Genomic DNA, 14348 nt, shown 5'->3' with positions numbered 1-14348 from the left:
TCAAACCCGGGTTTCCGGAAGAGTAGCCACGCTCACGTCTGCTCAGGCCACTCTCCAGGCCCCTGGAATTCACTGTAACACAAATGCTTGGGGTTCATCTGTTTTACTGTTTAAACGAAAAGTTTCAGTTGAGCAGACTGAAGCATTAGAACATGAGCTGATATGTGTACTAATTTAGAACTAAATTTGAAAATATAGAATTCCTTTCCTTTTCTAAATGCTTTCTAAAGTATAAGATGTATAGTTTTGTGAACTGCAATTGTATAGTAACATGAGAATGCCTGTCAACTGTCTCAGTGGGCAGAACCAGCACTGTTTACTTCCAGTCACAAGTCTCCCCATAAGCACTCCACATCTTACCAAAGAAATGGGTGACTATGTCTTTGATATAAACAAGTGACAATATACAACTTAGTATAAAATCTTAATACAAAATACAACATCTATCATATACATTAGGATGAAAAATGTGGAGAAATTTTAATCCAGCAACATGGCTGCTGTGATCTCATCCAAAGACCTGCTAGGTCTACGTGATCCAACCAGAAGGCAGAGACACCCTGGACTACAGTATGATCTGGCTGGAATACAGACACGCCCTTAGAACACACCTTTAATCTCAAACAATGTAGATTAGGTTACTTTATAGATGAAGCAGCCATGTTTGGAAGTGATGTCTCATTAAGGGACAAAGTGATGAATCAGAGAAAGATTTGACAGAATGGGAAAGACACAGGATAAACCCAATTCTCATGAGAACATACAGGAAAGAGAAGCTACTTAAGTGCAGTGCAGTAGAGTTGAGGGAGTAGAGTACGGTGGAGGAGAGAGTATAGAGATGGAAGTCATTTCAGATGAGCAGCGTTGAGTTTGGTGCAGTTAAGCTGAGTGAGTGCAGTGCAGTGGAGTTGGGAGAGCTGAGTTCGGCTCAATTCAATGCAGGTCAGCAGAGGCAGTTGAAGCCAGAGAATAAGGAGGAGCCAGGAGATTAGAACAAATTGTCAGAGTTAGTCTGAAGCCCAGCAGAGCAATTCAGTCAGGAGCCAAGAGAAGCCAGTTTGAATTAGTCAGCTTGGAAAGGGGTCTGAGCTAGAAGAGCTAAGTTGCACCAGACAGACAGATATCAGGAAGATCTAGAAAGGCTGAGCTAAGTCAGCAGTAAGTCCTGGAGGCGGCAATATTCCAGACCTAGGCCTCGGCGTAGGTGCAGTTAGACAGAAATGCTCTGGGCTTTTCTAGATAGACAGTTAGACAGCACCCTAACAATTAGAAACAAAGGTTATACAGAGAGTACAGTGGGCGGGGAGATGCTCCACCTTTAAGAGCGCTTGTTCTCGCTCAAGACCACAGTTTGCTTCCCAGAACGTGATGGCTCACAACCTCTGTAATTCCGTTACCAAGGGGTCTGACCCTCTCTTCTGATCTCCACAGACATCAGGTGTGCACAAGGTCTGTGCACACGTATATGTAAGCAAAGCACTCATACATACAAAATAAAATAAAATAATTAAAGCTTTGTAAGAAACGTAAGTAAAATTTAAGAAACTATATATATAAAAAAGAACACTACAAATTTACCAGTACAAGTTATGCTAATATCAGTAAGCGCCTGGGGTTAAGACAGGATAGTACAAGTCGCTGCACTCTAGAAAGGAGGGCTGGGCAACAGGCGAACACACTCATGCCAAGAAAGGCTGATGCGGGACTACTTACCAACAGGCTTTTCACAGACAAGGCCGTCCGCCATGGCCGTGCAAGGGTTGGCTCTGAGCCCCGCCACTGCAGCCCTCTGTAGGTAGGCACAGAAGCCGGAGTCGTTGGGCTCCCCCGGAAGCCACTGCAGGCTGGTGTTGGTGAAGGGGGACATGTCCTCCCAGCCCCAGTACGAGATGTTGATCTTGCGCAGACCCACCCACGGCGACACCTTCTGCAAGGAGGACGCGGACCACGAGAGCGTCAGAGCATTAGTACCGCATGGGATCACTCAGTCACTAAAAACCGCATTGGAAAACACTTGGAACGACCTTTCTAATAATTTTTACTCCAATAATAATTTCAGTGGAATCTGGAGGATGACACAGATCACAACACTGCTCTGAAAGCACTGTTTTTTGAGCTTAGCTACAGGGCTGGATGAATTTTTTTTTTTTTTAGCCCTTCCTCATTTTTTTTTCTCTCCTATAAAATGGGATTATAGAATTCTTCTAATCCCAGCATTCAGGAGGCAGAGACAGGTTCCTTCACAGGGAGTTACAACAGCCAGTGCTACGCAGTAAGATCCTACCTCAAACAAACAAATAAATAAAGAAACAAACAGTGCCACCACTGTAACTAACACTATCAGGCATACAGTTTAATCTGCTAGGGATTTCGGAACCACAGAGAAATCAAGTACCAGTACTGCACAAAAACTGAAAACAAAATCAACAGATCTATATGGATGCTGAATGAAGATGTCACACCAAGGACTGCCCATTCGGGATTCCCAGCAAAGTGTGGATCTGTGTGCCGTTTTAGGAAAACTGACATCACCTGCTCATTAACGGGAAAAACAAGGACCGGACAGAGTCTGGCTGTCATGTTAAAACATCTGATAAACGCAGGTTCTCAAAAGCAGCATAACCATTCTTAATAGTCCCACTGACCATTCAAGCTTGGCATGAAATCAAAATCAATTCTAGATTTATATTAATTTATCTTAATCATTATTTAAAAGCAAAAATATATTCTAAATCTAAGTTCCAATGTTCCATTAGAGTATGGACACCTCTTTTTTAACACATGATAATATATCTTCTAAATCACTAAGCTACTTAATAGTCACAACGAAGGAAATTTATGTCAAAGCATCATTCTTTTAATTCTTTTATATATGTAAAACAGAATAGAGAAAAATGTTACTACATCTTAGTCTCTATCAACAGAAATAAGATATTTACATATAGCATTCATGTACAAATGGCCCAAGGGAGGTTAAGTTAATCATCCACCTTTAGATTTGCAAGTGTATATCTAAATATAATGCATTTCACATTGTATATAGTCAGCAGCTATTTCTTGAATAAAATTAAATTACCTCATAAATTTTCACTTTGACAATGCATGTCACATTGCCAAAATAATACAGTGTAGATAGCAATTAATGAATAAAATTTAATAAACAAAGGTCTTAGAATGAATTGGTTATTTTATACTGTCTGGCATAACAGTGAAGTGGGGGTTAGCAATGCTTTCAATTATTAAAACACACACTGCTTCACATTATAATTCTGCATCTTAAACACTCATTCTGAGATACTAGGATAACAAAAAGCTGTCTTTTTAAATCATGCTCTATAATAACACAAGTCAGATAATCAATCCAAAACAGAAGTTTCAGATTAGCAACTCTTCCTGTTTCCTAACTATAGCCCAAAAAAGGCCATTTAAGATGAAATATTACTCTCTAACTCATCATGATAAGAATCTGAAAGAAAAAGAAGAAAAACAAAAATGAGGCCAGTGATAAAAGATTTAAAGTAACTATTACTCAGTAAATGAGCCAGACAGGCAGTTGAAAATGGAAGATAAATTGCTGTATTATGAAAATTCACTGCAGCACACCATAAATCATTGTAACATTCCATTAGCCATTTCCGATAACTAAATGATCATTTGACCCAAGATATCTCTTTAAAGTGCATGAATTTGTCGATCTTTATTGGCCAAGGAAGGGTTCTCCTAAGCCTGTGCAGTTGCAATGACTCAGGATATAATTCATTTTACTTAGAGATATGCCTAATGAAATGTCACCTTGAAGAAGTTTCCACTTTGAAATTCTGTGAAAAGTTGTTTCTGAACAAAACACCATTTGTATGATGAGACTCAGCAATCAAGCAAATCTCAGTTTGCAATCCACTCCTTACAGATTACAAACATAGGCGACAAAAGTTAGAAGCTATGAGAATTCTTAAAATACAGAGTTCACGTGACCAAGTTTGTGGTTATTTTATATCAGTCAAAAGAAATTTATGCTAAACACAGGAAAATAAACGGAGCTTTAATGACAAATTGTAGTGCTTTCTGAAATACAGAACATGAGTGTGCAAATCAAAAGCTTTCGATATGACAAAAAAAGCCCTTAATGTCGCAAAAAATAGCAAATCTTTTCTGTACATTCCACATGTTTACCATAAAACTTTACTTTAAAAAAAAATTATATATTTCTAAAGTGTAAAAACCAACAGGTCTCTGTCTCCCTCACCAACTAGCACAGACCTACTATGCCGGAAGCTCTTAAATAAGATGAGGAAAACAAAACAAAACAAAACACAGGCTTCTTCTGGTTTCTGTAGGAACATCTCTGAGTCCTATGGATGCTGGCTCCAGCTTTTCTCCAGCACTATCCATAAGCTCACACTGTGCCTAGCTCTCCTTCCTTGTCTTCATGAGGCACCCTGAGTGTGTGTGTCTATCATGGCAATTACCACACTCAAGAATAACTGCTCCTGTCTCTTCCTCTGCTACACTGTCTGGGAAGAGGACCTCTTACACTGTCTGAGAACAGTTCCTCTTACACCCTCTGAGAACAGCACCTCTTTGCATCTCCAGGTTCTCCTACGGCAGGAAGCTACCAAGTACACTAATGGATTTCCACACATGGTAATAAGTAAATACTTGCCCATCCTTCAGGAAAACATTTACTTTAAATGCCTTTAGTAAGAATAAGTCATAAATCTGTGAGCCATGCATCATCACACGCGTCCATCACATGGAGAACCCCAGGGCATACCTGTTGTGTGTACTTCTGTATTTCATCCAACACAAACTCTACCTCCTTGGAAGTTGTCAGGGAAGCAAGGTTTCCACCGAGATTATAGCAATAGAGCTTGGCATTGTCATAACTTTCTCTGCTGGAATTGATTCGAAGACAAGCATCCCCAACATGGTTCCAGCCTTCTCCACAAAGGTGAGCTATGAAAAGAAAATTGCCTCTTACTTTTACATTATTAAAAAAAAGTTTCTTTTCCAATTATTTCACAATTACAGATATGACCATTGTTCTTAAATTTTTTAAATAACTGTTTTTTAAATTGCTTAATATCCTAAACAAAGCTTATGTAATAGTTTGGTGAAGAGTAAAAGTAAGATCCTTATCCTTCCCTAAAATTATTTCCTTTTGTTAAAAGATCTCACTGTGTGTCCTAGGCTGGCCTAGAACCCACTATGTAGACCAGGCTGCTCTCTGCCTCCCTAGTACTGGGATTAAAGGCAGGCAGCACCCTGGCTGGCCTTTCCTGGAATCTCAAACATGAGGTCTGGTTCTCCAACCCCTGTTATCTACACTGAACCCAAAGACCTCCACGTAGTGCAGGCATGAGCACAGGGCCTCTCAAAAACAAAGCCACTACTGTACTCATCCCAACTCCAGGTACAAAGGATCACATTATTTTATTATTTAGAACAGTTTTTAAATTTATATATTGGTCATATTGTTCCCTTCCTGCAAGTTCATCCAGATCCTCTCTTTCTCCCTACTTATGCAAGCTTACATTCTTACTCAAAAAACAAACAAAAACCCAAACACTCCAAAACTAAGGAAACAAAATGAAACAACCATTTAAAGGGAGGAGGGAGAGACAAACTGTAACCAAATAAAGCAAGAGTCTACTACCTGTTGGCCAACCACTCCTGAACATGTGACCTGTCTGGATGCTGATACACCCAATGTCACGCCGTTGGAGAAAGGGGATGCTTCCTCTCCAGCAGGGATAAATTACAGTTCAGCTGTTAATCTCCTTTACCCTAGTGACTAAGTTTTCATTCATTCCTTTTTAATAAAATAAAATATAAAAGAAAGAAAAACTATCCCATCAAAGTTGGGCAAGTGCAGAGGATCGAGATCAGACTGCTTCTTTCCTCATTTATTTATTTTATTCACCTTACATCCTGTAGCACCTTCCCTCCTCCCCTCCCAGTTCCACCCTCTCTCCCTCCTCCACCCACTTCCCCCTTTCCTTAGAGAAGGAAAGCTCCCCCCCTTTCCCATCCACCCCAGCTCATCAAGTTGCATCTGGACTAAGCATGTCCTCTTCCTCTGTGGCCTGTCAAGGCAGGCCTGCCTGGGGGAAGTGATCAAAAAGCTGGCAAGTGAGTCTGTGTCCAATGCAGTCCCCACTTCCCTTACTAGAGGACCCATATGAGGCCTAAGCTGCCCATCTGCTACATCTTTGTAGGGGTCCTAGGTCCAGTTCATTCATGGTCCTTGGTTGATGCTTCAGTCTCAGCAAGCCCCTCTGGGCCCTGGTTAGTTGGCTCTGTAGATCTTCTTGTGGAGCTACAGTCACTTCCAGGTCTTTTTCTCTTTCCTCCTACTATTCCCCAAGACTCCCTACGTATTGACCAATGTTGGGCTGCGAGTTTCAATATCTGTTACTATGAGGCACAGACCCAAATCAGATAAGTAACAAGGAGGACCCAAGGGGGGATCCTTAAATCTCACTCAGAAGTGAAAACAGAATAGAGAGAGGTAGTAGCTGAAAAGAGGGAACAAGGTAGGAGAGGGGGCACATAGAGTTAAGAGGGTGGAGATCAGATCTGAGGAGAGCGAGGGTGAGAGGACAGAAGGCCTGTAGAGAAAAGAGAAACTGAGGGTGGGGGCATCTCTATGACAAGCTGAAGACCTAAGTCAGAATAGGCCGCCGGGAGGATATGAGGGGGATTCAAGAAGAGACTTCTAGTAGCAGAGGCTATAGAGACGGAAGAGGACACCCTCTAACTAGACTAGTCTCCTAGTAGAGGGAGGAAACACCAAACCAACCCACCACAAAAACTTCAACCGAAAATTTACTGTGCCTACAAGATGTGCAGGGAAAAAGATAGAGCAGAGAGAGCAGAGACTGAGGAAATGTCCAACCAATGACTGATCCAACCAAAGACCCACCCTATTATACTGTCAACCCCTGACACTATGAACGATACTCTGCTAAGCTTGCAGACAGGAGCCTGACAGAGATAAGACTGCTTTAAAAGAAAAGAAAGACAAGTTGATCATGATATACCAGGCCTACCAAACCAGCATTCTGGAGGCAGAGACAGGACGAAGTCAAGAAGAAACTGCAGCAGAGACTAGGTTCCAGGACAGGCTGAGCTAAATAGTAAGACCCTACCAAAAATTAAAATAATAGTAGTAAAAATAAAAAGAACAAAAGCAATGATTTTGGCTGGAAAAGAAAGAAACCAAATGCTTTCCTGATAAAGAATCAAGAGGAGACTCATCTGCCCAGTACAGATTGGAACTTGACACCCATCAGCCTCACAAATAGAAACAACTTGAACTGCAGTGCCCTGGCTGGTCTGTCTTCCTGCCTCCTCATCCCATGTCTCCTATCCTGCATCCCAATCCTGGTCGGATTTAGCTCAATCTACAGATCATATATTTCATGATAGATTTTTATTATTTTCTTTCTTTAATTTTTTATTATTAGTTACATTTTATTAACTCTGTATCCCAGCTATATGCTGCTCCCTCATTCCCTCCCAAATCCTCCCTCCCTCCCTCATCCCCTCTCTGCCCCTTTCCAAGTCCACTGATAGGGGAGGACCTCCTTCCCTTTCATCTGACCCTATTTTATCAGGTATCTTCAGGACTGGCTGCAAAGTCCTCCTCTGTGGCCTAGCAGGACTGCTCCTCCATTGGGGGGTGGGGAGGTCAAAGAGCCAGCCATTGAGTTCCTGTCAGAAATAGTTCCTGTTCCCTTTACTATGGGAAACCAATTGGTTACTGAGCTAACACGGGCTACATCCTAGCAGAAGTTATAGGTTATATCCATACATGGTCCTTGGTGGAGTGTCAGTCTCAGAAAAGACCCCTGTGCCCAGATACATTTGGTCCTTGTGGAGCTCCTATCCTCTCCACGTCATACTAACTCCCCTTCTTTCATATGATTCCCTGCACTCTGCCGAAGGTTTGGTTACGAGTCTTAGTATCTGCTTTGATACATTGCTAGGTAGAGTCTTCAGAGGCCCTCTGCGGCAGGCTCCTGTCCTGTTACTTGTTTTCTCCTACATCCTATGCACACCCCATTTGTCTTTCTAAGTGAGGATTGATCATCTAACCCGGGTCCTCTTTCCTGTTTATCTTCTTTAGGTGTATAGATTTCATTATGTTTATCATATCTTATAGGTCTATATAAGTGAGTATATACCATATGTATCTTTCTCCTTCTGGGATACCTCACTCAGAACAATCTTTTCAAGATCCCACCATTTGCCTGCAAATTTCATGATTTCCTAATTTTCGATTGCTGAGTGGTATTCCATTGTGTAAAAATACCACAATTTCTGTATCCATTTCTCCGTTGAGGGACATCTAGGTTGTTCCCAGGTTCTGGCTATTACAAATAAAGTATCTCCATCCCCGATCTCAAGCTGTACTAAAGAGCAATAGTAATAAAAACTGCATGGTATTGGCATAGAAACAGAAAGGAGGATCAATGGAACCGAATAGAAGACCCAGAAATAAACCCACACACCTAAGAATACTTGATTTTTGACAAAGAAGCAAAACCAATTCAATGGAAAAAAAACAGCATCTTCAACAAATGGTGCTGGTCCAACTGGATGTCTACATGCAGAAAAATGAAAATAGATCCATATTTATCACCCTGCACAATACTAAAGTCCAAGTGGATCAAAGACCTCAACATAAAACCAGATACTCTAAACTGGTTAGAAGAAAAAGTGGGAAGGAGCCTAGAACTCATTGGCACAGGAGACAACTTCCTGAACAGAACACCAACAGCACAGGCTCTAAGAGCAACAATCAATAAATGGGACCTCATGAAACTGAAAAGCTTCTGTAAAGCAAAAGACACTATTGTCAGAACAAATCGACAGCCTACAGAATGACATATTTTTAATTGAAAAAAAATGTCATACCATATATTCTGAGCATGGTTTCTCCTTCCCCTGCTCCTCCCAGCTTCTTCCCACCTCTCTACCCACCCAAATCAGGACTCTTTCTTTTTCTATTTAGAAAGAAAACAAATAAATAAACTAACCCCAAAAAAAAAAACAAAATTTAAGAAGAAGGAGAGGAAGAGGAAGAGGAAGAAGAAGAAGAAGAAGAAGAAGAAGAAGAAGAAGAAGAAGAAGAAGAAGAAGAAGAAGAGGACGACGAAGAAGAGGAAGAAGAGGAAGAAGAAGAAGAGGAGGAGGAGGAAGAAGAGGAAGAAGAAGAGGAAGAAAAAGAAGAGGAGGAATTAGAAGAAGAAGAGGAAGAAGAAGAAGAAGAGGAGAAGGAAGAGGAGGTGGAGGAGGAGGAGGAGAAGGAGGAGGAAGAAAGAGGGCACTCCTAGGTGAGGAACTGCTAAGAATGTTGAGAGTGAGTTCTTTCATATCAAAATTAGCTCCTAGGGGGACTGTTTGAGTGTGAGCCCATTCTGAGCTACAGTGATGGTTCAATGGTGGCCTCCACTGCAGTGCGAGACCTCAGACATAAAACATAGCAATGTATATAAACATAATAAATACTAGGATGAAGCAATTATCTTTGTTATCATTTTCCTTGTGATCCATAAGGAAGGAGAAAGAAAAGAGAAGACAGCACAAACAGCTGTTAAGAGTGAGTACACAAGAGCTGTGCAAAGGCAAACCATCCAAATTCAAGCTTGGAGAGGGGAAGTAGACCAGTTAGGGAGCTGGCAGATAGGAGCCCGGAGAGGAAATCCATTTCCTTTAAGAGTGAGGGCCCTGGTGGGTGGTCCTGCTTCGTGAGGTCTACATGCGGGAGTCCATGGTCAGCACAAAAGGAACTTGACTGGTTTTGCTTCTTTAGAGAACAGTTTGGTGGGTTGAGAAGGGGGTGGATCTGGGAGGAGTTGGGAAATGAGGAGTAAGGCAGTGAATATGTTCAAAATGCACTGTAAAAAAAAATCGAAGAACTAATAAAATAAGGAAAAATAGAACAATGAAAAATTAAAATAGAATCATTGCTTTCTGACATTTTACATATTTATATCTTCATGTCTTTCACTATTCAGCAATAGATTGTATCCAGAATCTATACTGAGTTTTTAAAAGCACCATTCTCTAGAACATTTCAGTGTCCATATCATCATATGAAATATAATCTCTTCCTTTACATGACAGGCTTCAAAGTAATACCAAATGCTTCACACAGCACTTCTCAAATGTCTTTAACTCTCAGAAACCATGAGGGTCACTCCAGCCTTTTTGCTATACCGTTACACACATTGATTTAATTGTATTTAACATAAACATTGATTTAGGATAATAAACTGAAGTCCCAGCACAAATGCAATCTCTGAGCATTAGGACATCTTCATTTTCGCAGACATCCTAAGGAGCATGTATCCCTAATCTCTGAACGACCCTGAAGACCCTAGCCAGGCCTGACACCCAAAGCTAACAGGGGCTAATGGATGGAGGACAGTGAACACCACAGTCGCTGTAAAGATGGTGGGAAGAGGTGTCAGCTGGAGCTTCCTCGGGAGCGCTTGGGGATAATCGCTGAGTGTTTCACACCCTATAGACTTAAATTTTTCATAATAAAATTGGGGGTTGACATGAGGGGATTTATTTCCATTACATACATCAAATTTAAAACAACCTAGTTTTGTGCCATTGTTTTACTTTTTTATATGTCTCATTAATGTCAGACATAAAGACAACTATACTAGCATATCTGCTTTTGCATTCAGTCAGCGGAGGCTGAACTATTCAAAATGATATCTATACTGCATTCTCCTATTTGCTTCTGCAGAAAGACCATCTCGTGCAGACTCAAACTCTCTGGAACCATAAGACAAATAAACTCTTCCTTGGCGTCAGTGTCATACCACAGCAGCACACAGGTAACTCATACAAGTCCTCTTTGCTTAGTAAAAACTTACACGGCTCTAGATATATGGATAAAGAAAATAGGTCTATAAATTAAACATTTGCTGATAGTAAATAAAAACAAATTTCATTTTAGAAGATGTTATATATAATGTCTCCATTTATCAAAGGCAAACCTAATGTCCATACTAATGAGATAGGTGTTTGGTTATTTTTACACAAAAAATTAAATCTTGATTGAACATTTAATATTTTAGGACACAACATTTCCAGTGCTTGCCTGAGTTCACAGCCATCTTGATCTTACAGTCATGATTCCTGAGCACCATGTCTCATGATTGTATGGTACAAAATGGCAGAAGTGTATTTAAAAGCAATTCATACACTGTTATAAATTCTGCTCTAGTATCAATGTTCATTTTAGACAAACTTTTTAAATAAAAGGTCAGGAATCTAAGGAGCAACTATAAAATTAAGCATTCCAACACAACACAATAGAAAGAAATAATCATTTAAAATTCATATGCTAGTCCATGCAACAAGCCTGTAATCCCAGCACTTGGGGAGGCAGAAGCAGGCGGGTCTCTGTGAGTTCAAGGACAACCTGGTCTACCAAGAGAGTCCAAGACAGCCAAGGCCACACAGAGAAACTCAAAAAACCAAAACCAAAATAAATAAATAAAATGAAACTCACATGCTGAGAAATTACAATGGCTAAATATTAAAAGCACTGTAATTAAATCAGTTTCTATAAGAACCGAAAACTCTGTATATCCAGTAAAATACTACAGTTTCTAACACACAGTAATCTTGATTCTGAACCCAAGTGTTTATGAAGCATCTCTGGTACTACAGTGACGAGAGCACGACCTGTGCTGAGAACCCAGGCTGCAGTGAAGTAACAGGGTTCAATACAGGGTTGCCCAAAAGTCTCATACTCATTTAGTATTTGTTTTCTAACTTACGTTGGTTGCTGAGCCCCCAGAAAACTTACTATTGCCAAATTTTATAACTGTCTCCCACAGTTATATGACCCAGAGTTTAGAATGCTGGCTTCGTAGCCTTAGCCAACCCCACAGTAGACAGAAGAAAACTCACAGTGAGGTGCATCTTTACACCATGCTTTTCCCTCACATACACACTAAAAGCTCCTGTGGATCCCAGTTCACAACATTAACACACTAAAGATTCACTTGGGTGCCAGGAGTAATCTGCTTAGAGCACAGAAGTCTCTGAAAAAGCTTCGGTTGTCACTGAGTAAACACAGAATGGCTTTCTTGCCATGTTGAGGCCACATATGCAGGAGTCTTCCGGGTCTTACAGGATTGAAATAATACCAAGTCACTTTTCTTCATAATGCAGTGTTTCTGTTAAATTCGTGGTGGTTCCCCAGGGTGGGGGTGGGGGGGATGTCTACCAGAGTCTCCAGCATCTGAGTACTTACTTTGGTTCCACATTTCCTCTTCATGCCCTCACTCCTCTTTGCACATATACCCTGTGAGATTACATGCTGGGAGGATGCGATTTGCTCTTTGATTTTACAGGGGCTAAATGAAGAGACAGCCTTGAATCTCGGAGACACGCTGGACCAGTGCTCAGACTGTGAAAGACCACAGAAACTTCTAAAGTTGAACTAAATCCATTTTGCATCAGGCTGTCCCCAAAAGCTCAGATATTTGAACGCTTGGTTCTCTGTGAAGCTCTTCAGGGAGTGCAGCCTTCATAAAGGAAGCACATCACTGAGGGGGCTTTGAGCATAAAGGCCTCCAGCCACTCCAGCCTTTTCTCTCAGCTAATGGCTCACTTTTGCTAGCCTTTGCTTGCTTTTTGATGAGCTCCTGGCTTCCTGGTCCTGCCTTCATGCACACACCTCGCTGCTATGCCTCCCTGCTGTGATTCACTCTCATCTCTCTGGACCCATAAGCCAGACAAACTCCTTCTAGTGTAAGTTGCCTTGGCCATGGTGTTTTACTACCACAATGGGAAAGTAACCAATACATGGATTGGAAGACAGAAGTTACACAATCATCTCAACAGAGGCAGAAAAATCCTGTGAAAAATCCAATATTGCCTTCATACTAAACGTCATGGAGAAACTAGAGATGGAATGTGCTGAAGGCTGTATACAATAAACCTACAGCCAACACCAGACTAAGCAGAGAAAACCTCAAAGCATTCCCACTAAGATCAGACCCAGGACAAGTGTGTCCACTTTCTGCACATTTGTTTAATACAGCATTGAAATCTTAGCTGAAGTAACAGCAAGCAAAGGACACAGCAGAGTGCAGACTACGAAAGAAGTATCCCTTTCAGCAGACGATGTAATTTTACACAGAAGAGCCTAAAGACACTCATCCAAAAACTCTTAAGAGCTAAGACACAGGTTCATCACAGTAACAAGATATAAAAATTAGTGTAGTATTATCAGCTGTCTTCCTATATGTTAATGACAGACTGATAAATCAGAGAAACATAACAGTGTGGACATTAAAACCAAAAATTAATAAATGGACATCATAAAACTAACAACTTTCTATACAACAAAGGGCACCATCACTCAAGTGATAAGACAGCCTACCAAGGGGAAATCATTTTTCTACCTATACGTCTGACAAAGGATTAGTATCTGGAATTCATAAACAACTCAAACAACCCAGTTACAAGCTAGAACAAAATTCTGAAAAGATGAAATGCAAACACCAAAAAACTTAAAAAGAAATGTTCAACATCTTTAGTCATCATGGAAAATACAATTTAAAACTACTTTAAGATTTCCTCTCAGCCCAGTCAGAATGGCTATGGTTAAAAAGAAAGAAAAAAAAATTAAAAAGGTTGCCAATTGCTGGTATAAAGTGTGTATGTGGGGAAAGGAGAACACTGAAATAGTCTCTACGGAGCTGTAGCAGCTCCGCAAAAAGCTGAAAGGATCTGCCAAATGTGCGAATGTACTCAAAGAACTCTACTCCACTCTAGAACTATCTCCTCATCCATGTTCACTGACTGTGGCTCTATCCAGTAAGTGGAAACAGCCTAGATAGCCACCTGATAAATGGGATGTTATTCAGCCCTTAAGAAAAACGAAATTCACAACTAAACGTACGGCGCTGGAAACAATCATTGTGAAGAAGGTAAGCCAGCTCAGAAAGACAAGCATTGCACATCTCCCTCATCTGAGGGCGTTAGCTTTGACTCTTTACACGTGTGTGTTTCTTCTAGAATTCCTATACAGGTCAGTAGTTACTAAGGACTTCAAGAGAATAATGGAACAGAGAGGGTTTAACTGAGGTGGAAGGGTGTAGGGTTGAGGAGAAGCAAGAGTATGGAGAGGGATAAGTAACACTAAAATCCTTTAAAATAATCATATAGAAATCTACTACCATAGAAGCTTACACACACAAAATGTAAACTGTAGAAATTCAGAACGTGGCTGCTTTGGCAAGAGATCACATCCAAAGATCTAGGTCTGTGTGATCTGGCTGGAACACAAACACACCTTTAATCCAGGA

General features: G+C 40.8%; 1 protein-coding gene across 9 annotated transcripts in view; it reads right to left on the bottom strand.

Annotated features, from left to right (window-relative positions):
• The window catches only part of Atrnl1 (attractin like 1), a 563418-nt gene that overhangs the window by 468361 nt on the left and 80709 nt on the right, over window positions 1-14348 (bottom strand). For all 9 annotated transcript variants that reach the window (XM_060391717.1, XM_060391720.1, XM_060391724.1 and 6 more), the window contains exons 15-16: window positions 4772-4953; window positions 1714-1927 (exon numbers count right to left, since the gene is read on the bottom strand). In XM_060391717.1, the coding sequence (XP_060247700.1) occupies window positions 1714-1927; window positions 4772-4953 (396 nt within the window). The remainder of the gene's footprint in view (window positions 1-1713; window positions 1928-4771; window positions 4954-14348) is intronic.

Source organism: Meriones unguiculatus, chromosome 1, assembly GCF_030254825.1.
Source record: "Meriones unguiculatus strain TT.TT164.6M chromosome 1, Bangor_MerUng_6.1, whole genome shotgun sequence".
In the NCBI taxonomy this organism is placed as follows: domain Eukaryota; kingdom Metazoa; phylum Chordata; class Mammalia; order Rodentia; family Muridae; genus Meriones; species Meriones unguiculatus.
This window is presented reverse-complemented; position numbering and strand designations above follow the sequence as displayed.